The following is a 24,719-nucleotide window of genomic DNA, read 5'->3' on the forward strand; positions in this document are numbered from 1 at the left end:
TATTTCTACATATCAACGCTTCTAGCTGGAGTAGGGGATGCCCTCTATTTTGCCTCTGCACCTTCCTACATAGGACAAATTAGTAATTCAACAGTTAGAGGCTATTTTGGAACCGTTCCTTCAATAGCAGTCAACCTAGGGCTTCTTTCAATTACAGTTTTAGGTAATCGCCGACCAAACCGTAATTACAATATATCAAGAATCAATAACTAAATTTTAGGGAGTTATCTTGATGTCGCAACCACAGCGTATATTTGCATAGGCACTCCGCTTGCGTTGCTAATCCTTATGTGGCTTCTACCAGAATCTACTTACCGACAATTCAAAAATGGTAATTACGAAGGAGCTAAATAGAGCCTGCAATGGTTAACTCGCAAATCTAACGTAGAAGAAGAGTTTTTAATACTTACAGCTGATATGCAGAGTGGTACCTTTAGAGACTTGTTTACCGTTAAGAGCAACCAAAGAGCGTTAAAGGCAGCTTTATTCTTACATTGGTCGCAACAGGTTTCGGGAATCCCAGTATTCAGCAACTACACTGAAATGATCTTCAGCTTGACTGGCAACAATTTGAGTTTCCAGGATTCATCGATAATCTTCATAAGCACTTGCAGCTTCTTAACATTGTCGTGCAGCCCTATAACAGAAAGGTTTGGCAGACGAGTAACATATTTCACGTTAACACTCTGTTGTGGAATATTTTTACTTTTCATGTCAATATATTTCAGTTTAGATCATTTCGATGTAGTAGACTTAAACAAATTAAGGTGAATACCATTAGCGGGAATGATGATGTATGTAGTGACTTACGTTCCAAGTATGGAAATAATCACAACCTTGATGTTAGGAGAGTTGTTCTCATCCAGCATCAAATCTAAAACAATGTATGTGATGCTTTTACTATTCGGAGTAGCACAGTTTTTAAGTTCAAATATATTCACTCAACTTAACACTCATGTAGGGTTCTATGCTCCTTTCTTGGTATACGGAATTTCATATGTTTCGTCGTCTGTTTTGGTTATGAAGTGGTTGCCTGAAACCAAAGGGAGGACTTTGGAGGAAATTCAGCAGTACTTGAAGAAAATATAGTGCCATCAAATTAAAATTGAATACTACTTAATGCCCCGCTATGAGATTCCTATTCTTTCGTGTGAAAATCATGATTAGAATTTGATAATAATTATCTTAGTGGCATGTTACCGCTTGCTAAGAAATAAATCTCTTTTTACTTTACTTCCGGCTCGGACTCCAATGCTTCCTCTAACAAATAACGGGAGAGTATCAATCAAGTCGAACAGATTTTTCCAGGGCAGAGATCGATATTTCCTTCTCTCTGAGTACCATGTTCTGCATGAGCAGCTCCCTAAGAAGTCAATGCGGATGCTCTCATGCTGATAAAGGTCAAGCCTGAATAAGAATGCCAGGAATTTTAGGGAAAGAAGAGCTCCATTGATTCAATGCTTATGAAATCTTCACGCAGATGAACAGGGGCACCGAACCACACAGGCAGGGAACCTGAATCCGAGGATTGATTATAAGGAGTTCATAGACAGTGGCTCAAATTGGGTCCACGTTTATGGGGATTTGGGTACCACAAAAGATGCAAAGAAAAGTTCGGAAAATTTTATTAAAAACTTATTATACTCAATTTTAAAATATTCTCAGAAGTGTTTGACAGCGGACTTAAGAATTTCAATATTCTCATATTTAATATTGTAACAAGTTTAGTGAACTTTAGATAACATCATATTATATAGTTTAACATTATCATACAAATTTAGTGCATGTCGTCACCTGCTCTGTAGGTTCTGCTGAATTTCCTCCAGAGTTTTTCCTTTCGTCTCCGGCATCCATCGCAGGGCCAGAGCGCCAGACACCAAGCAGCTTAAACCATATACCAAAAAGGGCCCATAGAGTCCCACATAGGCGTTCAATAAATTGAAAAACATTGCCGTTAATAGAACCGCAACTGCGAAAGCGCCGCTCAAAACACACAAAGATTTGTATTTAGTACTGCCTGTAAAAAGCTCTCCAAGCATTAAGGTCGGAATTATACCTACTCCTGGAGAATATACTATGATGAAGAGTATCAAGCCCATTAAAGGAAACCACTCTAAACCTTCTAGATTTACTAAGTTATACTCATCCAAAAAGAAGTAGGATGACATTAAAATTAGTACGATTCCGCATGCAAACGCTGAAGTGATAAATGTCACCTTTCTACCAAATCTTTCAATTAACGAGCTGCAAATTACATTAAATCCTGCTGCTGTGGCTAGAAAAACCATGGAAGACACTTGAGGCGAAAAATTACCTCCAACTTTGAGAAAAATCATCTGAGAATAATTCATGAATATTGAAATTCCGGAAAATTGCTGTCCACATCGAACCAATACTCCCGCTCTAAGCCCTCTTCTATTGCTCTTCACAGTCAACAACTCTTTAAATTTACTTTTGTGCGCTAATGAACTTTCAACGGCTGTTTTAATATGCATAAAATCTTCCTCAACATCAGATTTTCTTCTCAGCCATTTCAGGCATTCCTTCGCTTGTTCAAACTTGCCATCTTTGATAAGTTGGTAAGGAGATTCGGGCAAGAACCACATCATCAAGAGGAATAAGATGGAGGGTACCATGTTTATGCAGGATGAGATAATCACATCAAGGTAGATGGCTAAAAAGGAGAAGCAAATTATATTTATTATTCAGCAGTTTATCAGCATGAAAAAGCTGAGTAAAGAGATTCTGTATCAATACTGTCACCTTATACTATATTTTTAAGGCCGATCTAGTTTTATCAAAATATTTCTTTATTTCAACGTTTTCAAAAAAGTAACTTACAGTTATAATTAAGAGTATTTTAACTATAATTCGGACACTAACTTTCATCTACATAAATACGATTTCGCTAAATCAAAAATTTTCCAAGTAAACGCTGGCAGCTACGTGGATGTCCTTATGTAGCCCTTGATAACCATTATGATAAAAAGAATTGCAGTATATAATGCTACCTACCTAATGCAGTTATAATCAATGCCCCTAAATATACAGCGAAAATTGGCATAAATCCCCAGTAACCCCTAATTGTTGGTGTGGTAACTTCACCAATGTATGGGGGACCCGCGCAGAAAAACACTGCATCGGCCACTCCTGCGAGAAACCTGGAAGTATAGAACTCCCACTTGGACGTAGAAACAGCTGCCGTGATCCAGCTTAATAGATGTGGAATACCCAACATCCACAAAGACTTTTTAGTCCCGAGATATTCGGAAATTTTGTAATAAAACGGACTGAATATCATCATTCCTAAACCCAATGTAATTTGGAAATCTAATTTTGGATATTGGCTTAATACTTTCCTAATGGCTGAAAAATTAGGAAATAGGACGTTTCTTCTTCAGATATGTTATAGTTGATTTTGTCTTGAGAGAGAACTAAGGAGAAAGGCGATGACCAGGACCAATGAAGACCAACTGAGAAGCATCCGAGGCTAACTAAAAGATATTGAGAAGAGAAGGTGTTTTAGGTCACAAACTGGTAGGTTAAATGGCGTTTTTGATCTAAATGAAGAAATTTTTTTCTTAAATGTGAACAAAAAAGTTGTTATGAGCTTTTTAAATATGAATAACAGAATTCTGAAAATGAGGAATTAGGCGAATCTCGTGATGCACGTAAAATGTAGTTATGACACTTATGCTAAAAAATCTTAAAGCCCACTTACCAATTACCATGCACAGTACTTGAGGCCACCTCTTTCCTTCATTTTTTACATTTAACTGCATTTTGGTGTTAGTCACCTTTTAGAGCCATTCTGATGATTGGATGACACTGGATATTGAGTTTTTTTGAGCATTCAAATTTAAAGTCAAGAATGTGTAGTTATCGTTTCCATGGTTTTCCACTTCTTACAGCAATGATTTGCACTTTTGCACATGCACAATATATATGTATATTTCGACTTAAACGCAGGCAATAAAAACTTATAGCCAAGCTTATTCTTATCAAGCAATTATTTAATTATTGATGTTTATGTCAGTTATGTATATAGAGAGAGATTTTTTGAGTCTGAAGAAAGTTAATTGTTAATTATGATGTTTATTCTGAAACCTTGCGACTGTTTGAAGATGTAGCTTATTAGGATTCATATGGACCAACACAAATAAAAGATGAGATAAGGTAATGTATCTACATGATAATCAAGTTTTCGATCGTTACGAAGACCAGATTTGTCAGCTTGAGATTTGCTAAAACATAGGGAAAAACTTGTGGTGCACATATATAATTTTAATCAATTAAGAGAAAAATTAGGTAAGCTGACAACAGAGCACTGAAAGGACAATGTCCCAAGTTCAACCCGAATATAGTCTTAACCTTCTAAATCTTGAAATAATGAAGATGTTCATATAAATGCACGCATTGTATAGTGCATGTTGCGTCTGGACAGTGTCGATATGGTTACTTGGGGCAATGCGTCAACATACGCTTACAGAAGCAATCCTGGGAATTGACGAATGACTAACGATTTCTGAAAGTATCTCGCTATTCGGTAGATCCGGTTATTTAAGTACGTGGTCAAACTTCAAGGAGTTTTAAGTAATTCTAAGACGAAAAGTTTATATAAACATAGATCCGGTAATGCTCCGTTCGTTGCTTTCGCTTTAACATACAGGATGTTAAACTAAAAAAAAAATATATTCTTTACCGTTAAAAAAGGATTATTAAAATGTTTACAAAAAAAAACATTTTTTTTTTAAATTTGATACCCTGTATCTTGAAAACAGAACATTGCCGACCCTATGTTTACATAAAGTTTTCGTCTTAGAATTACTCAAGAAATCATTCCCTTAAAGTTGTTCCACGTACTTAAATAACACCCTGTATAAGAGAATTGTGCTCCATAGAATAGGGAGTTGAGAATTAGACGCCTCCGCCGTAGCGAACAGATTTAGTACGAGTGTACTAAAAGTACTTCAAACTATTATTCCACTAATATGCGTGTTCGTCATTGTTGTATTTAGATCTAATAAAGTTTGTTAAGTCTCAAAAAGCTTTCGAATTCTCACTTATCGTCGAATCCGCGGTAGATCTTGATTGTCCAAATTAGACGATTGTTGTGTCAGTAAGTTGAACAAAACGTTTTCTCCTCGAGCGTAAATGCTTTTCCCCAATGGGTCCAGAAACACAAATTTATTGAGTGCTATAACGGCTCCAATAAGATCCTTTACTGTGCATTAAGGCCTTAAATGCATATGCAAGTGCTCACATTCAAGGCAAACTTGGCATTTTCTCCGCCGCTAAAAACGCTTTATAGCGACTTAAATCGGGGGGCAGTCATTGGGATTAGGTCCTTGCCAAGTATTTTCCTAATTAGACATACATAATGTCTGTTCGATAAGGAAACTGCAAAAGAACTCCGCAATCTCTAAAATACTAATGCAAGAGCAAAATTCGAAAAGTGTATTGAAGTTCAGGATAAATTCGCCGTTTTGTATTGCCGTTAAAGAAACTTATAACGTTAAGGTACTAAAGATATTATAAAATCTTTCTGTAAATATTTAATAACAAGTGTTTTGGCCGGTTACTATGTGACATTTGGCCCACTATATCACTATTAAACCGATTATTACCTACTTCACCTTCAAATCTAGACTCATCTAATAGTTAATTAACGTTCTACTGCACACCCCTAACATATTTTTGATGGTAACATTGCACTTAATTTAAGTCTCCATCTGAACACGTTTAAGCAGGATTCTCATATCCGCAATCACAAAGCCATTAGCGAATTTGCGCGATGTTATTAAATACAGTTTGATGACCTTAAAATAGTTTAACTCACAACATTGATCGAAATTGAAGCCATATGAGTCTTAACTAATGCGAATTTTATAAGGCAAAAATAATCAAAGATTTTAAATTTATCGAGGGAACGAGAAAGCTTAGGAAAAAACTGGTGAGAAGTGAAAATTAAAATAATAATCTGAGTTACAAGAAACGCAGATAATTTTCATCAAAACGACTGTAAGAATTAAAGTTTGAAATGAGAAATCCTGGCATATTCCAAATGATAATGGCATTGCTTAAAATCTTTAAGGGGAATTCTGGAGACGTTTATCAAAAGTTCATCGAACAAACCGAAATTGATCTACGATATCGCAAACATAGATCAATCATCAAATAGAAAAGTCGTGCGTTCATTTTTGAAGTGAGTCCATTTTCTAATCAAAGTAAAAATTTCATAGATATTTCAAACTACTTAACTTGATGAACCCTTAGAACTAGTAGATCAAAGCACTGTCAACTTTACCTGGTGAATAACTGCCATGGAATCGAACTCTAGTCTGGCTTCAGATTATTTGTCGGCACTAAGCTCAACAATTTTTTTTTATTTTTAAAAGTTCAAAGTTACGAACGTTTACCACTGTAGGTAGGTTTCCTCAATATCCACTTACGGCAGGGTCGATGATTTCCTCTTCGTAAGGTAGAATACTGCAAAACTGAATAGTCTCTTCAATTCCACTGAGAAATTTAGCAGTATAAAACGCCCATATAATAGAACAAGGTAAAAGTGGAATTAATAGGACTAATAAGAACTTACTAATGCACACATACTCTAATACTTTGAAGGAGAACAGGTTGGCAGTGATGTCTTCTAGAATCATCATCCACTTGACCAGTGAAATAGAATGGGCATCGGATCGTGAACTACATAAAATTTAATGTTATGATGTATGATAGAACATTGTACGGTTGCGATAAGCTATTGATATGAAAATACAGACAGGAGGATTTGGGCTCAAAAAATATGTCTTAGAAGGGATATATACCATTCGATTATAGAACATTATGCATTCTTTCATTTTAATTACGTTGGCGATTAATTGCTATTGCCTTTACAAGCTCTTCTATATTAACATAAACATAAAATAACTTACCCATTTTTGCTTAACTTTTATTACAGAAACAAAACTGATATGATTTATTCCCGCTTGCTTTAAATCGTGAACCATTGTACGTTCTCTGAAATATTAAAAATTAAAACTGAAACACCCTGTACCTATAATAACTCGCCCATATACTTTCTATATCAGCACGAAAATTACCAATGGCATGTCTGATAATAGAATAACTAGAAACCTCCTCAGTCAAGTTATACATTTGTTTATATTTAGGTAGTGCCAGTGCCTAATGGGAGGACCAAATAACTGCCAAACCGTTCGATTACGAACCAATTCCAACTGAATATTTTGTTATTATTAAGGCTAATAATTTTATAAATTGTAATTGAAAATTTATTTATACATACTGCTAAAACCTGAGTCCACCATTTTTCTTAATTTTCCATTAGGTGATCCTTCTTCAACTCATATATAGCTTAGATGTTAAAAGCGAATTTGCTCTTCTCATGGTGAAACGAGGTTTTTCAAAAGTGGCTTTAAAAACACAAAACATAAAATATTAATAAAGATATATATCTGTTGCGTATTTAGGCACAAGCACGGTCTATTCAGAAGTCAATCAAATAATATGTACTCGTACGTAATATTATACATGGTGTAAAATACATTAAAAATTATACTAGCGGCAAATAGCAGATAAACAAGGGGTATGTAAAATATAAACTTGGGGAGGACATCTTGAAACATGTGCCGCAAAGGCTTTAAAAGATATATCGAATTGATCGTCTCGGTGCTCTCTACAACCCTACGCAAACCGGTTTGTAAAATCTCTTTTGGTTTTTAACATACGCGGTCACATTGGTACCTACTTTTTACGATTTTGAAAGTGCTGAAAATTGGGGTGTCGAAATAAACTTACCTTCATTTATTCACATTTTCCAACTCACAAACTTAACTATAATGGGGGAAATAAACAAAAGAAAAACATCATTTTAATTTTAATAACAGAATTATTGTTGTTTTATTGAAAAGTATGTTACAATGCCAATATACAAACTTCAAAAATAACTTTCTGATAAAGACGGATTACTCAATTATTCTTATTTTCATGAAACTTGACAACAATTTCAACTCGTAGAGTTGTGCTTTTAACTGAAAAGTTGCCAGTTATTTGTAGAGTATTGATAAATCCGTCTACAACAAATTAATACTAAAACGCGCTCAACTAAACAGATAACTGTACAATAATAAAATACAAAGTGTCCCGGATTGCATTCTCGACAATTTAACTACATAGGTTATTGTTGACATAGAAACATATAGTCAAATAGGGGCAATTGCAATTCGAGACACTCCATATACGTGCATCAACTTATAACATTAACTCATATAAGCAAAGCCTCGTTTTATCAATAATAAAAAATCATCAGCTGGTAAATCGTTAAAGATTGAATATTGAACATTTTCAACAAAAATTATCAAATCAAGATTTTAACCGATTGAGACAAAGTGGATGATTCTATCAGGTGTGCAATTTTAAATAAGATAAATATAGAGCGTATTTAAAAACGTATAAACTTCTTAGTTTAAAGAATCCTCATTGAATGTGACGAAAGACACAATATATTGCTCCCCCCCATAAATCTTAAAAATATATCATCTTTTATGCTATCATTCCCCCTTATTGATATATTACTATGGAAGTAATAGAGGACGAAAATACTGTCTGCAATACAACGAACTGAGACTTATCGGCTTATCTTGCACCTCCAATGCGGCCCTTTCGCAGTATCTATATTTCAATAACTATTGAAACTTTACATTTTTTTGTGTTATTGATTCTTACCTTGAATAAGCATTAGCATACTCCTTATCAAAGGTGTTAATATCGATTTGAGATCGGCCTAAAACCTTACAAGCCAAAAACAAGATGTCCCTGTAGATCGAGTACTCTATAGTTCTCGAGGTAAACTCCCTTTCTTGGGCTAAACTTTTGATTGGTTCCACCAGATCATTTACTCGGATATAATTTATAATTTGCTGCATGAAGCTAGAAAAATTGGTCTTTATTGGAATGTTTCCGAAACAGATTTAAAAAATGATCCAGCCAAATTACAAAGCTAATAAATGCAACAATCTAGATTTGGATATAGACTACTAAGAGTAAGTCCTAATCATCTTTAATGCGAAAAATAAGAACTTTTATACTCGATTACTCTAATCTTTCCTTTGTAAGCACTCACGATTTGGTAATTTTAGCTTTATCCCGCGAAAGCATTTGATTCGTGTCTCTTAACCTCCATAAAATATACATCGGCGGTCCTTCAGTATGAAATTTCGGCTCGTCCCAGAGACATTTGACTCGAACTCGAGCTGATAAAAGTTCTATAAAAAAAGGTTACAAGTTTGCAAAGTAAAAAACCGACAATTTCATATTAAGATTATAAGAAAAATAAGCACAAAAACCTATTAAAAACAAATTTCTTACGTGATGATTTCCTTCTGTTTGCTATAAACAATAAAATCTCTTTTATTCGGCACTTTTGGAAGAAATTTACACTTAATAACTCAAAATAATATATAAAGCCCCCAAAATTTCTTATTCAACTTGAAGATATAAATAATAATAATAAAAAAAACAGAGAATCTCAATTTTATTCATTTGTTTTTACGCGATTCCGTAGCGACATTTTCAATGTAATCAGTCGTTTATTTCTCACTAAAATCGTAAATTTTATCTATGAAATTAAATAATAATTCATATAAATTACTGGCATACAGTATTTTTATTTGAAAACGGTGAGTCTTGTGAAAAAAGAACTTAGAAAAGCATGCTCCTACAAAATTCAACACAGATTTAAATAACTATGGATTTCCCAAAAAATCAGCAGCGTACCAATTATAAACTTACCTAACACTGCCAATTCTTGTGTCAAAGGATCCGTCCCCTCTTCAACTAGCTTCATGGCAGACCCATTCTCCCCCTTTTCTTTATTCTCCTCCTCTAGGTTTGCTGAACTGTTTTTCTTACTCATCTCCCGAGAATTGCTCTGGGCGTTCAGTCGTTGCTTGAAAAATAAATTCGGCAAATGTGTGTGTACGTTAATCCGCTCAAAGGACCAGATTAAGTTCCAGTAGATAATCGGATGTTCGTCTATGAATTTCGATTCTGAAAGGCTCAGGTCGCCTTCCTGGCTTAAAATATTCTCTAATTCTTTCCTCAAAACTAAAGGATTCAGATAGGGTACACTAAAGGGATCACAGTTCACAACATCATTTCCGTGTACAGTGATAGTAAGCAAAGGAACGGTTGACTTGTTGCATGCCTGGCACTGGGTGTTCAAGTTTGAGTCTTCGGCCCACCAATTTGCCATTATATCTTCATCATATAACAGCCTACATAGAAAATCATAAAGTTTTAAGTCATAAAATATCGACATTAAAGACCTGTTGCAGTTATGACATTGAGAACAAGTGGTGAGAATGAAGTCTAGTTCACTTTCTCCCTTGAAATCTTCAGGGCGTGAGTATAAACTATCAGGCAAAGGTTCCTCATAATCTTTAAGATTTGGGCTAGAGCCTCTGTTGCTTCCTAACTCGCCAGATACCTTGAGAAAATAATTTGTTTTAATTTAAAACAGTAGTAGATAACAGATCACTGCAACCCTATGTTGATAGGTCCCTCTTCTGTTACCTTTCTTATTCTCTCCCCTTCTTCACTCCCCTGGATACTCTCCCCATCTACGTCATTTAGCCCGTCACCAGAGGCCATTCTCTCTCCAGAACTTATGGCTAGTTTAACAGGAGTGGACGTAGCTGACGTCGAAATAGCTTCTTTGATCTCCTCCATCTTTTTCACCATAGTATTTGCTGCTGATTTAATGGTGCTCAGGGAGCCCTGGATAAGCTCATTGGATTTTCGACCCGTCAAACTTGAGGGACTAGACAAAAATAAGTAGATACGACATGAATTGGTACTTGATTGGGATAATTGCAGTATAAGTTGCGAAAATATCTTTTTTAAGAATTTTTTTAAATTGCCTTAATGTAAGGCATTCGCTCTCTAAAAAACGAGGAAGCAATAGCAAAAGCTCTATTATATTTTGTTGAAAGGTTAAAAGCATATTTTGCCGTAATAGTGTCTTTTCAGACTTGAAAAATAAGACCAAAATTAGAATAGAAACACCAACCAAACATATTCGATGCAGAAAATTAAAAACACACTTCTTGGACGATAAAACAAAGCAGAACTCACCTTAAAGTAGTTAGAGCGCTTTCGATGAGCTGCTGCGGCATCTTAAGATTGGCTTTTCTCAACGATAACCTTTGCGAAGTGTAACGGCTAAAATAAAACACCTAATCTAGCGCAACTATCAGCATGCAAAGTGCAAAGATTAGTGGTTTTAAGGAGCATTAAAAATGACTGTGAATGGAACGAAAAAAGATAAAGCAAGCATAGAACTCCGATTTTAACTCAATCAGAATATTCACAACTAAATACACGTAAGACAATTTGGTTCGAATCTTACTTAAAGCTGATTTTGAAGCTCGATCCCAAGCTGACTAAGCTTGAGGCAACTGTGGCTGCAGGGACTGTTTCTGACCGTTGCAACTTATTCTGAGATGGAGGACTTCCTGCGTATTCATGGAAACAATTAAAAATAATTGAAAAAGTATAAAAGTACATTAATACCTTCAAATGTTGCAGATCTTTGGACGGAATTCCTAAATAAAACAGGTTCAGCACTTAGGACGGGATTCGTTTCAGTGGTAGGGACAGATTGATTTTCTTTGGCTCCATTGTCGGAGGCTGCGTTTACTGGCTGCTCAAATGCCCCTAAAGGGTCATTTGCCGTTATCACTTCTCTCGGGGAAACTCTGAAATCACCAATAAACTAAACAAAATTCTGATTTACTTAGTAGGTTTTAACAGACTTCGTGGGAGAATTGAGATCTTCCTGTTTGCTTTGTTCGAATTCCAATGTTCTTGAGCAAGTTTTTTTGGTGTTCTGAAGTTTGTCAATTAAATTAGCATCGCCCGCGCTCTCCGACCGTGACAGAAGCCTGCATTCGGACGCACTGTTTTGAACAAAAAGGGTGGGTGCTAGTTTTTCTTCAGTTTCTTCGATAACGGTGCCGTCGGGCTCCTCAGTCTCTGTCAATTCTAATACCAACAACTTGTTTTGAAAAAAAAAAACAAAAAAAAATCCCAAGGTAGTAATTCACCTTTAACACTTCCTTTGACTATGTTATTAGCCGCCCTCCGGAAACGCTCCAGAAGACCACCTTCAGATGAAGCACCTTCGTGAGAGTCAAGAGAACTACGTGAAGCACTTTTGTCTGTATGATCAAGCAAACTCGACCCTATAATTTTACATTCCTTACATTCTTTAAGTTTCGTATTTTTCTATAGTCTTAAAAGTACAAAAATTTTAAGCTTAATTGCTTCAAAATGTATATTAGACTTACCACCTTCGGTAGAAGCACTCAAATAGTTTCTTTGTACACGGCGTTTACCGGCAAATTTAAAATGAGCCACCCCAAACACCACGTTTCTCAACTTGTTCCATAGTACCTGACTGGAACCTGCATGAGCTGGCCATTGAGCTTCTAATACGCATCGATTATACAACCTAAAGAAGAAATTACATACACATATTTTCCACTGTCACACTTGTTAAAAAAATAAACCGACAGAGAAAATATATTTCAGATAATTCCCGTGACAAAAAAACATGAATTCTATTTTCGTTCAATTAGGTATTTTTGAAAACCTGTTTATATTTAAAATAAAAAAAGAATTTGCTTTAAATTGTGGCGAAACCCAGTTTCATCACAAACGAAATCATTACTTACCTCTGAGGGACTACTAATAACATAAATTTCCTATACTTACCCATAGGTTAAGGCATTGGGCTGAATCCCAGATTTCTTCATTAAAAGCAATAATTTCACAGCCAGCAGCGGTCTATTGTGTTCTCCACACAACTGCATCATCAGTCTATAACACACTTCATCACAAGGCAGTTTCAAATGAGTAGCTCTAAATCATTTAAACAAGATAAATTGGGAAAACCATTCGTTATGATAATTATTACTACCTAACCAACAATTCGTACGCTTGCTGCAGAATAACTTTTTCTTTACCGACATTGGAACTTAACAAACTGGGCAATGTCATAAAATACAAAGTGTGGCAAGTACCACATAAGCATCGCGCCCATGTATCTGGAGACCCTTGGAATTTTCTATAAAAAAAGCAAGATATTTTAAAATTAAAACGTTTATTTTTAAGGTTTTAAAGATTTCTACCTTGCCAATTTTTGAGCACTTTTAATTTCATGTTTTGTCCTCCTAGCCATCGGTGAACCAGGCGCTCCAGCCTGACACAGCGAAGGTAAATGATTTTTCCGTTTACCATTCAAAAACAGTAAAGGATTTAGAACAAACGACGAATAAGTACAATTTTCCGCTAGAAACAATGCAGTAAAATGAATTGAATGAGTTAAAAAAATTGCCTTCTTATTACGAACAATTAAAAATAAAATTGTTTCGGTTGCTAATAACTTTTGCAACGAAACTTAAATCATGAATACGAGTAAAATCGAAAAAATTTATTTTATGAGGCTTTAACTTGAAATCATTCAGCTGATATTGGATAAGTCTCTTACTTTTGTAGTCTTCAGGAAGGGTTTCAAGTAACAGTGAAACGTTAACTTGAGCAAGAAATCTTCATCAATACCAATGAAGAAATCAAAAACAGAAGAGTTTACATAACTCTTACCAGTAAAGTTCTCAAACGTACCATCACTGGTTGGTTCCGGGGGCAACACAAATACCGTTCTGTCATTCTTGTTTACTGATTCCAGCTCCAGTAACTTTAGGTCACTTTCGTCGCTTTGCAACCTCTCCGCACAATCATCGAAAAATGTCAACCCTTGGTCTCCCTGGTCGACAACAAAACTCCTTTCTTCGATAAACCTGCAAAAAATCCATTTCTACTACTGTAATGCTTTTCTGTAGTTTTTTTACCGAATAAACATTTGAGTTTTCATCATCAAACTGAAAAATTTGGCGTTACTTTTATCGCGGCTTTTAAGAAATTCGGCCAAATGGAAAAGGGCGTGCGGATCCGTGGTTCCCACAGTGGGTGCTTTGATTATTGGCTGAAGATAGGAGCGGTAACCTTTTAGAATATGAACCATGAACTTCAAGAAAGCTTCTTGAATTTCCAATTCTTCTGCTTGCTAGATTAATTGAAAAATTTGAAGTAATATAACGCAACAAGTAAAAGAACTTACCTCCTTTTTGCGCCTTTGAAACTCAGCCTCAATATCGTCAGAATTATTCGATTCTGAAGGGTTTGGTGGAGCGTTTCTATTCTGATAATAAAGATATTCGAGGGTGGCTTTCAAACTCTTTGCCGCTTTTTTAGGTAATAGTTTCGTATTCAAGTTTTGCCTTTGAGCATCGGCAACCTGAGAAAGAAGAAAGCAATCCCAAATCATAAATCTGTTAAAATTGGCAGATCATAATTACCGTTATTATGTTGGTGTCCAAGTCAATGCAGCTAACGTCTGGGGGTGGATCATATAAGTCGAAAAACCGAGAATCAACCCCGATGAGAAAGGGTAATGGTGCGTGTAATACTTCTACTAGACCTAAATAAATTTTAGAAGGTTTATTAAAATTCAAGCTGCCCTAGTTTTTATTTATTATTATTCAGGTAGCTAAAGAAAAATGCATAATCGCTTTTTAAGCAAAGAATTTCCATAAAACTCCAAGACTTACTTACCTAAAGGACATAACGGAATATATGGGCACTGCCACTTAAACGGAAACAGGAGTGAACTAACAGCTTCTGCTACTGAAGTCAACACGTCAGGCCTTAGGGAATGAATAAGTATTTTCTGCTCAGTCAGAGCTAACAAAAGCACCTGCGCATCAGAAAAATTTTGAAATCCTATATTAATTTTGCATTACAGTAATAGATACTTGAAGGCAATTCTCCGACCCCAAATTGAACAGCAGCTGCTTAAAGCTTGCCGCACTCCTTGGCAGAGGAAGATCTTCTGGTTGGGTGAATATTACTCTTAAGTCTTGATTATTGGCATTCAGTTGTAACAAAGTTCGGGGAGATGGGAATGGGACTTCATCCAATAACTGAATAATGTATCTTTCAACTGGGATTAAGGTGGGTTTACCTTCAGTTGCTAAGTGCTAATTTAAAAAGCAATTGGATAAGTAGTTGCGAAAGAGAAAAACAAATCAGGATTACACTTACATGCACATAAAGGAGCCAAGTTTGGAAATCGTCTGAGAAGGGCCAGTGGCTTAAAATACAAATACTTTTATTTGCGTGTAGGACGTATTTGTCATATTCATTCTCATATCCTTTAAATAATAATTTAAACATAGTTGGAAATATCTAACTCTTAAAGCACTGTTACCTCTAATTCTAATCTAAAACTAGTTAAAATTGTAACTAAGTCCTATTCACTTACCCAATAGTTTTTTCTGCTCCTCTGTAACACTCTCTGCATTATACTTTTCATAAAACGTCAATGCAGAGCCATAAACTTTATGTTTAGCATCAGAGACAGTTAGTACAAACGTACTAAACACTGGCCTTGGTTTACTAGCCTCAATAGGCCATAGCTCCAAAGTGGAACCCATGGGCAAACAGAACAAAGGTACGGAATTGGGAAATGGAAAATCTTGTATATCTCCCAAAGGATACCTAAATGTTATGTGATAATTTAGAAATTTTTGTGTTAAAAAATTTATAACCTGGCTAAAATATCGGGTTTATAAGTCAGCAATTTTGCTCTGTTCATTGACTTTTTGTAACACAAAAATACATCAGATCCAACAATGCCCTTATTAAGGTTTTTGTTGATGCAACAAAAAGCATGAGGTGGTGATTCTCCTTTACTGGCAATCACCACACAAATATCTGTCACCACCAGAGCATTACATGGCATTGTGGAATGCCCTAAAAAAATGTTTTTTTAATATTAATTTAATTTGAGCTTTGATAATTTGGCAAACCTCTTCTAAAAGTGATGAAAGTGAGAGATGCAGAGTTATTTACATTGGCAACATTCCCGCCTATGCTAGTTTTAACCACTTCTGCATCCTGCATAAGCCACTCTTTTCCATCGTACATCACCCCTTAAAAATTTTCATTTTAATGTAATGAAAACAATAATTATTTGAATCATACCAATATCAACAAGAGGAGGTTTATCCCTCCCTCTTTTCACACACAAAAAGCAATCTGTAGTCCGCAAACTGCCATGGTTTAGGTTTGCACTTATGCCAGTTGGGGTTTTTGTTATTAATTCCCAGCCTTCTGGATCAGTTTCATCTATTTCAGGAAAATAGACTCCTACATCTGTGATTGGCGCTTGACCATTTGTTGCCTAATGAAATTGATTATATGACAAACTATTGAAAATTTTAAATGGTCGATATCAATATGTGATACAAAAAAGTGTGAGTTTAAAAAAAAAGTTGTGAGATAATAGTTAGTTTTCCATGTGCAGTTAATGTTACTTTATTACAAGCTGCCTGCAGTTCACTAAACAATATGAAATAAAATTTACTCAGCAATCAAGTGCAGTAAAGTCACCTCAAAATAATTTAAGTTACATTTTCTGTAAGTGTGGTTTACTAATAATAAGAACATGTTTCAACATTTTCAGTATCATACATACTAGATATAATAAATAAACAGATGCAGTAGTAAGTTACTATCAAGTAAAAATATAATGAGATAATGAAAACTACAAATTTGACGAATTAACCTACTAAAACATTTAGAAATAGTTATACAACAAAACTACTTACTTAGGTCTTGAAACTAGATCTACCTAGTAACCAATAAATATTACCTTGCTAAAAGGTCCATTTATATATGAAATTTACCTTCAAGTTGCCTCCTTCTGACAAAGTAGTATCATCAAAAGTCTCTGGGTCCTCTGGTAACCCAGCTACCACGAAATAATCAGCTATTCTCCTTTCATCCATTTCACCAACTTCACAAGGATATTTGCCCTTATTAGAATACTAAATTTACAGAATTGAACTTTGTGAGTCCAGACTAAGGCACATTGTTTTCTTTCTTCAAAATCAATGCGAAAACGGTGTTGAACTACTGCCTTAATATGATTTTTTCATGATTTTATGAGTCATAAGTGCTCCCAGGCATTGATCAGTCAATTGGAACTCTCATTGGTGGTTTCAACAAAAACAGGGACTTTCTATAACTTGAAACTGGGTAATAGGATATGGACGTATATAGAGAAATTGTTCAGCTGGAATGGTAAAATAGTAAATTCTTACAAGTAATTAATACTTTTATATTATTTTTATTTTTAAAAGTCATCAAAATGCAGTTTTTGTTGGTTCTTTTGATTTTTGAAGGGTGTATAGGTTAAACTTGACAAGTGATCAATGATTGAATGACGTGACGTAATTTGTATAAAATCTTTGTTGTTTGAAATGAAAAAAGTTCTGGCATTTAAATATGTTAACAACACTTTTCAAGGCATTGAAGAGAAATAATAAAATATGAAAGAAGTGCGTAAGAAACATGAAACGCCAAGAAATATGAAATAAATATTGCCTTTTGTTTTTTACGGCTATGATTAGTTCATATGTCATGGTAGATGGCGCCGCCAGCTTAATGTCAATGGTTAATAAAACAGCGAGTTAACCTTGACTCAATAACCTTGACCTATCGTCCAAGGAAATTTTCCAAAAGGGTTTGTGGACGCGGTGCTCCAGAGATTTATGAGCCTCCCTCAATTTATAGTTGAAATGGACTTCAGAGAGATCTTCAATGTACATTTGTGACTTTTAGAAACGACTCAAGTACCAGAAAAAGTCGGCCGAACTTACGCTTGGAGTACTGGCAACAATGTCAACGCCGCAAAACTATAACAATGCTACACCTTAGAGACTGAAATCGCGACGATGTTTCTGTAGCGAATAATTTTCAAAAGCGATTTAAGTTGGATTTTCAAATTAAGTTTGTTCCCTCTTTAAATATTTTCCTCTGTATATCACGATCTTTTCCATGCAACAATGCCCATAACGTGTACATTTTTCCGGTGTCGTATCTTATCGGGCTCCCACTCCTGGCCTAATTTGTTTTTTATACTAAACACATTTTTTGGTCTTTGCAAAAACTGCAAAGCTTTTTCTGCCTTAAGACTTGTCCCTTAGCAAGAAAAGGCCCAAAGCCTAAACTTATACCTTTGAAATAGGTACCCTATAATTAGCTGGCGAGATGGAAGCTTTAAGAAAGTGAGTTTACAATTTACTTAAGGGGTGATCAATTAGAAAAGACTTCTAGAGTTTCAAAGATCATCAGATCAATATATTTTTCATACAAATCTGTTTCTAAGAAACTAGAGGATTTTCTTTTTGATCCCAGATTATAACATTTCTCATACTAATAGGATGATTCTCTGATTGTTACAGTAATGATGAACAAGTCATGTGTCCATACAACCCAGCACACTTCATTCGAAAGTGCCGAATGGACGTGCATTTGGTCAAATGCAGAAAGAGCCATAAGAATAGTGAAAAATTGGCAATATGTGATTTTAACTCAAAACATAGGATCCCAGAACCAGAATTGAAGGTATCGTTTCAGGCCCTATTTGCATAATTTCTGGAGTCTTAAAAGCTAATTTTGTTACATATTAAGTTCTTCCCAAAAATCCTATTTTGATTATTAGCCTAAGTGATAATTCTATCCAACTACTCAATTAATTCTCAATAAATTATGTTTGAGAATTCACTAACCAAAATTATTCCATTAATTATTACAGCAGAATCATGATTACCTGAGGTACTATGTAAACCCCTTGTCTTGAAGTTTGACTTTTATTTCTGAACCAAATTTATAATTATCTGAACAAATTCATAAGTTCTCCTAAATTTTATCAGTTAAGAACATGGGAGGTCCTGAACTAGGTACTCAAACTCAAAACTTAGGGCAACAAGTTCATCACCCTACTGCATTAAATTTAAATACACTATAACAGAAAATTTAACCAGTTCTATTAAATTTGCAAAAAAAAGTAGTCCAGTAAGTTCAAGGTACTACAAAGAGCTCACTAATAAAGGACAAACCTATTGATAACCAAAAAAAGTCAGAAAATAGATAAAGTAATTAGAATATCTTACCTGAAACAACCAAAGTTGCATTTATTGAATTTGTTTTAAAGCCACACAACCTGAATTCATTTATATGAAATATTTAATTCTGTTTACTCAGTATCATCACCAGTGTTGCCCAAACCGTAACATACTAGAATTAGACATTTCTGCTGATGACTTAGCACAATCTGGCCCACTTCAACCCAATAACTGTGAGACTTCTGAAGTTCCCATTGATACATCTTGGGATGACGTAAGTTTTCTTCATATTCTTCCAAGTGGGTTGGAAATTGTTTTATATTATATAAAAAAATTGACAGAATCTTTAATAAAATTAAAATTGAGATCCCTTTGATCTGAAGGATGATGTACCAACATACAACCCACAAGAGTATTGCGAAAGTCGCCCTATACTACGTCGTCTCGACACACAACCTGCTGCGGTTAAGAGAAACTTTAGAATTGCAGAACGTTTGCGTTTTAACGACTTTGATACACCAGAGCGAGGTGAATCTAGCAGTGCAGGAACAACAAATAAAGCTCCTGTTAAAGTAAGATGAGTATTTACTATTTGAAAACAAGATCAAAAAGGGAAAAATTTTTCTTTTTTAACAGCTTGCCCCAACACCAAAATGTTCCCCAAGTAGTATCGAATCCGTTCCTAATCAAACCAAGAAATTGCAGACAGAATTCTCCATTGGGTCAAAAGAACCTTCAAGTTCAAAACAATCTTAATCTGCAAGTGGGCTAATTTGCACTTTTGACCATTTAAATTTTTTTTTAAAGGGCTTTTTACTTTTCGACGTCTTTAAGTAGATTTAAGTGTTTTTATCATTCCACTTTATCATTTCTATTTCATACCATTGTGCATCATGAATTGCGTGGCTTACTGTATAATTATACACTAAGTAACGCTATTCTATTTGGAATAATGGTATCTTTCAAAATCTTTTTACATTCCATTTTTTTAATATTTATTTTAAAATTGAATCTCAAAAGTAACTTCATAGTTACATTTAGGACTTAATGGTGTTTGTGAAATATTTTAAATTATGTTTGTGTATCTATTTTATTACTATTGGTGAATCGTTCTTTAAACATTTTTAGTACAGTGTATATTAATGCAATGCGCATTTGAAGTTGCCTCTCCTTTATCTAGAGAGAAATTTTTGTTGATACTTTTAAGCATACAAGGTCGCCAAATTGAAATTATTTTACACTTTTGTATGAACTTGAATCTTTTTTCTTAAATAGCATTGTATTATAGAACATACATACTATTTTTTTACAAACTTTACAGCTTTATATTTCAAAATGGCGACTAAGTGCCGTTTTGGTGTATTTGTTTGAATTAATTGTTAATAAAATGTAAAAAAAAACTTGATACTTTATACAGTAGAAAGAACTTAGCCAACTAAACAGGTGGTCTATTAGTTTTAGCCAACTTTCTAAAGCCTTGTCAAGCTTTACATACAAATTTTAACCTAATTTAAGGTTATGTTGTAGTTTGTGGTTTTTATTGCAAGGCTAAAGTTATCTTTCACAGAACTGTGAATTTTTAAACAAAGAATTTGAAGAGTGTAGAGTAATTCTATTCACTCAATGTGGCTTTTGCTAAAATTTGTTAGTAATAAAAAGAAAAAGACTTTATCAATTATTTAACTTTACTTCTACCTTAAATTTTTATTACATAATTAACTCACAAAACAATTATTAACCCAACTAAAGCCAAAGGTCTGTTTATTATCTAGTTACATGTTTTTACATCTATTTTCAATTTTAAGATTAACTCGAATACATCACAGCGTCCTCAACGGTTTGTGGTGGACCTTGAGACCTAAAAAATTAATCCAACTGTTGAACCCAACATTAGATAATACTAATAGCATGGTAATAATAACATTTTAAAGTTAGCAGTGAAAAAAATCATTTACTCATCAACTTCAGTTTCCAAACTTTCCAGCAACTGGTAACCGGTTGTAATAAGGTCATTCACAGACGTGCTGATCTCTGTATCAGATTCCATTTCTTCCTTTACTTTAACTTTGTACAAGCTAAAGGTCCCATAAAAAACTCCAGGCAATGTAACTGATTATAACAACTTACCTCCCAAATTCAGCTGAGGGTGACAAGGGTGTTGAACTTACTAGGAAGGAGTAGTTTTTTTCCAGTTCTACACACCTTTGGTAGAGAATGTTTATGTACTTTATTACCCTACTTTGATAGTAATTGTGTATACCTTTGGCACCACCAAAACCTGTTTCAACAAGAACGCGTTCTAAAACGTTCTACAATAATAATGATTATTCTACTGTTACAATTTGCTAAAATATTTAAATGCTTACTGGAAATCCCCCAGTGCCTATGTCCTCTTCTTCATGTAATGCCAATACTAATCTATTGCAAAATTTTATATAAAATTGCTCTAACACATCCACCAATACGTCGAGAACACTTTGATGTGACTCTACAAAAATATATATATATATATTTTGAAGTACAAGTTGTTTAGAGAGTTACTTTGAAAGCCAACTTGTGCCATCATTGCAGCTGTACATTTAGTTAAAATTTGTTTTAAAATTGTTTCACTTAATTCTGGAACATTCAATTCTTCTTTGTCACTGAAAGATAATGAGATATTAGATTTTGTTAGTTCATCTTGAGAATTTTATGTACCTTTGTTCATCTAATGGTATAAAATTCATTGTGTTTGGTTTGTGTTTCACTTGCACATTTGGCATTGGTGGAATTTTGGGAACTTCAGTCAGTACTTTATTTTTGCCACTTTGCACTGATTCCATTAACTCAGTCATAGAGCTCATCCATTTATGAAGGTCAATTGCATGCATCACTAAAGGGTCTAATCCAGGCAAACTAGGAATGAAAAAATATATATTAAATTGAATTGTAATATGTAAAATGCAAAAGTCTTATAAACATAATAAGTTTTTAATTATGTTCTATGTATTAGATGCGGATTGTTAATTTTTTTCTGTTATTTTATTTGGGAATAATGCATTAGCCACAAATGGGGGGCGTGTCTGAAACAAAATCACATGTTATGGATAACAAGAAACTTTGTTCTGATACAGTTCACATCAATACAAATCACAATGAAATTATTCTAAAACATAATTGAGTCACTTGGATTAAATTGTCTATAAAATACATAGAATCACTTTGAAAAGTGGTTATGGTCTTTCAGTTTTCATAACTATGGTTTCAAAGGAATAAAACTTAGGACTAACCTAATTTCCTGTACCTGTACGTAGTTATCGTTATCTGGATAGCTGTCCAAACAATTAGGAAGCATGCTTCTTTGAATGTCTTCAGAAACGTCTGGAATTACATGGTCAGATGCTTCAGTAATTTCGCCCCAATGGACGGTTTGTTGATAGAGTTCATCTTCACTCTCAGTTTCCGACATTATTCAGTTTTCTAATAGTGCTCAGTTTTAAAATACTGAAACTGTTCGATACTTTAGAAATATTTAATTTATTCAGGTAAAATTAAGCGAGAAGAAATTCACGCACTCAAAAAATGTATTTGGAAATAAGTAAACCTAACCCAATTTTATCATCAACCAATTTTGACAATTGAAAGTGTTTCGGGCTAGGTATGATGTTCTTAGTCGATATATCATTTTTTCTTATCGATATCGTCTTTGGAAGTATAGTCTTTCATTTTAACAAGTACGTTAAAACTAGAATAGATAAGTTCATCTAAAAGCTATTATAATTACAATATAAAAACATGTGTATTTGGTTATTTGCACTTTGTCGAAAGCTTTGGATGTTTTTAAAATTGATTCCTATACTCCAAATTTCAATTTTCTAAACGATTGTTTACATTCGCCATACCTTGGTATACCATTAAAACTCAATTTCTAAGATTCTGATACCATGTGCCAGAAATTGCAACTCTAGACCGACTAAAGTAGTTTAAAAATAAATTATACAGACTTTGGGAAGGGAATCACAACAATAAATATAATTTTGACGAGAATACCTAATTAATTTTCTCGATTACATGTTATTAATGTTTAAAATTAAATTATTTAATGGTTCAAGTTTTATTTCTTTGCTCTGTCCGTAAATGCTGAGACTTTCGATGACCTTGGTTCCTCAATATGATAATTGTCAGCGGGTTCTTGTGTTGATTGTGTGAATAGTGGCTGTGGTCTTCATGATCTAAAAACAACCCAAAAATATTCGAATAGAAAGATTTTTGGAAAATTAATATTGTAGATACCATTTGCGGTTTTGTTCACTTGTTCAGGATTTTCTTGAGTGTCATTAGCTAAAGACGACAGGAAATTTAGATCGTCTAATTCACTTTTTTCCTTTATCCAACTTATGTAATGAGATATGTCAGTATAAACCCCCAGGAACTTGGGCATTGCACAATGAAACCCGAAGGAAACAATCCCTACAAAATGGAATTTGGATATTTTCTTATTACAGAGAAAGTGAAAGCTTACCTAATAAACTATGCCTGCCATTCTCGTCCAAAACTTGCAATGGTCCTCCACTATCTCCCTAAAGTTAATTTAGTATTTCCTATCATTGATGAATTAAAGAACTTACCTGACACGTGTCAATGCCTCCATTTAAATATCCAGCACACATAGCATGTTCAAGCTGGCTCCCATTATTTCCTGAATCATTCAACATTTTAATGCAAGTTGAATCTGGGTATATCAGCAGTCTCGCTTCGTGAAGAGTGCATGGGACTTGCCCTTGGTACCTGAGTGCTCCCATGCCGGGCACGGTTCCATCCCTAGGTCTGTGATTTACAACTATAAGAAGATCGTTAGAAATTTAATTATTGTTTTCTCTGAAACTAGGACATATCGGGTGCTTGCGCGAAGGATGTTGGCCCATTTCTTTAACTTAATGTAAAAATTTTTATATATTGAGTTTAAAAGTTTTTACCCCCGGTTGGTAGACAAAGAGGCTCATAGGCATCAGTACTGTTGGCCAAAGTAAGAAGGCAAATGTCGTAATAAGGCTTTTTGCTCCAGTACAACTCATGCACTTGCACTTTGTCCACTTTGTATTCTCTGGTTGTATTTTCGGTGGTACAAATATTGTATAGTCCCATTCGAACTGTGTAGATATTTTCCAGATTAATTTTAGTACTGAAACTTTGGCTATGTAGCTTTAATTTTAGTGTAAAAATGGGCTCACTTGTTGGGAACATTTAGATACTCCTTGTAGCAATGGGCAGCTGTGATTACCAGTTTTGGCGCAATCAAAGCTCCTCCACATTGCACCATTTTGTTCTCGATAAGGGCGGCGAACCAAGGGTACTTATAGTAACCCACGTCATATCCTCCCACTATACGTTCGCTTTCCTTGAGTAAATTGCTTTCAATTGCTCGTCCACATTGCTCTTTAAATTAAATCATAAAATGTTTAAATAAATATATATCTTTTACTTACGGGTTTGAGTGGCTCTTGAGCAACAATTAAGACCTAAAAAGAATACTAAAAGTGCGGGTTTCATTGTTAAAATGAGCAAGTTTTCTCCTTCTACCAGTTTCGGTTTTAGCATACTCTTCTTATCGACGCAATTAGGTGCATTCCGGCATAGTTACTTCAAGGCAGGTATTCATAACGATAAAATTTCAGTTGGAAACTTTAA

The 24,719-nt window shown here is 34.5% G+C and overlaps 5 protein-coding genes across 11 annotated transcripts; 1 reads left to right on the plus strand and 4 right to left on the minus strand.

Annotated features, from left to right (window-relative positions):
• Positions 1-1,609: 1,609 nt before the first annotated feature.
• On the minus strand, positions 1,610-4,032 carry LOC136343977 (facilitated trehalose transporter Tret1-like). The gene is made up of 4 exons (XM_066290998.1): positions 3,722-4,032; positions 3,357-3,494; positions 3,016-3,303; positions 1,610-2,674 (listed from the first exon to the last, which is right to left on the minus strand). The coding sequence occupies exons 1-4, from the start codon at positions 3,780-3,782 to the stop codon at positions 1,791-1,793; spliced, it is 1,371 nt and encodes a 456-aa protein (XP_066147095.1). The 5' UTR covers positions 3,783-4,032; the 3' UTR covers positions 1,610-1,790.
• Positions 4,033-7,889: 3,857 nt separating this feature from the next.
• Positions 7,890-17,526, minus strand: Crag (DENN domain-containing protein Crag). 6 transcript variants are annotated; one of them, XM_066291421.1, is made up of 28 exons: positions 16,830-17,525; positions 16,126-16,324; positions 15,951-16,073; positions 15,690-15,894; positions 15,404-15,639; positions 15,184-15,293; positions 14,895-15,119; positions 14,695-14,836; positions 14,439-14,560; positions 14,201-14,377; positions 13,932-14,146; positions 13,684-13,880; positions 13,212-13,371; positions 13,001-13,147; positions 12,796-12,942; positions 12,369-12,532; positions 12,126-12,263; positions 11,835-12,063; positions 11,593-11,777; positions 11,429-11,534; positions 11,155-11,241; positions 10,594-10,840; positions 10,347-10,507; positions 9,811-10,295; positions 9,388-9,408; positions 9,143-9,284; positions 8,746-8,949; positions 7,890-8,691 (listed from the first exon to the last, which is right to left on the minus strand). In XM_066291421.1, the coding sequence occupies exons 1-28, from the start codon at positions 16,929-16,931 to the stop codon at positions 8,595-8,597; spliced, it is 4,773 nt and encodes a 1,590-aa protein (XP_066147518.1). In that variant the 5' UTR covers positions 16,932-17,525; the 3' UTR covers positions 7,890-8,594. The 6 variants fall into 6 exon arrangements, with proteins under 6 accessions (XP_066147518.1, XP_066147520.1, XP_066147522.1 ...); XM_066291423.1 differs by having other exon boundaries at positions 13,705-13,880; positions 16,830-17,523; XM_066291425.1 differs by lacking the exon at positions 11,155-11,241 and having other exon boundaries at positions 16,830-17,526.
• A 319-nt stretch (positions 17,527-17,845) lies between these two features.
• LOC136344206 (gametocyte-specific factor 1 homolog) lies at positions 17,846-20,728 on the plus strand. Its single transcript, XM_066291430.1, has 5 exons — positions 17,846-18,212; positions 18,390-18,552; positions 19,192-19,326; positions 19,436-19,624; positions 19,689-20,728. Exons 1-5 carry the CDS (start codon positions 18,196-18,198, stop codon positions 19,806-19,808), a joined length of 624 nt encoding a protein of 207 aa, XP_066147527.1. The 5' UTR covers positions 17,846-18,195; the 3' UTR covers positions 19,809-20,728.
• Positions 20,720-22,645, minus strand: LOC136344205 (STAGA complex 65 subunit gamma-like). Of its 2 annotated transcripts, none has more exons than XM_066291428.1 (7): positions 22,322-22,645; positions 21,750-21,947; positions 21,594-21,694; positions 21,419-21,540; positions 21,180-21,361; positions 21,008-21,127; positions 20,720-20,910 (listed from the first exon to the last, which is right to left on the minus strand). In XM_066291428.1, exons 1-7 carry the CDS (start codon positions 22,498-22,500, stop codon positions 20,859-20,861), a joined length of 954 nt encoding a protein of 317 aa, XP_066147525.1. In that variant the 5' UTR covers positions 22,501-22,645; the 3' UTR covers positions 20,720-20,858. The 2 variants fall into 2 exon arrangements, with proteins under 2 accessions (XP_066147525.1, XP_066147526.1); XM_066291429.1 differs by having other exon boundaries at positions 20,975-21,127.
• A 418-nt stretch (positions 22,646-23,063) lies between these two features.
• Positions 23,064-24,683, minus strand: LOC136344204 (clotting factor G beta subunit-like). Its single transcript, XM_066291427.1, has 7 exons — positions 24,518-24,683; positions 24,263-24,467; positions 24,008-24,213; positions 23,660-23,871; positions 23,554-23,611; positions 23,325-23,501; positions 23,064-23,263 (listed from the first exon to the last, which is right to left on the minus strand). Exons 1-7 carry the CDS (start codon positions 24,627-24,629, stop codon positions 23,139-23,141), a joined length of 1,095 nt encoding a protein of 364 aa, XP_066147524.1. The 5' UTR covers positions 24,630-24,683; the 3' UTR covers positions 23,064-23,138.
• Between the last annotated feature and the right edge of the window lie 36 nt (positions 24,684-24,719).

The sequence above is a fragment of the Euwallacea fornicatus genome, chromosome 16, assembly GCF_040115645.1.
Source record: "Euwallacea fornicatus isolate EFF26 chromosome 16, ASM4011564v1, whole genome shotgun sequence".
Classification (NCBI taxonomy): domain Eukaryota; kingdom Metazoa; phylum Arthropoda; class Insecta; order Coleoptera; family Curculionidae; genus Euwallacea; species Euwallacea fornicatus.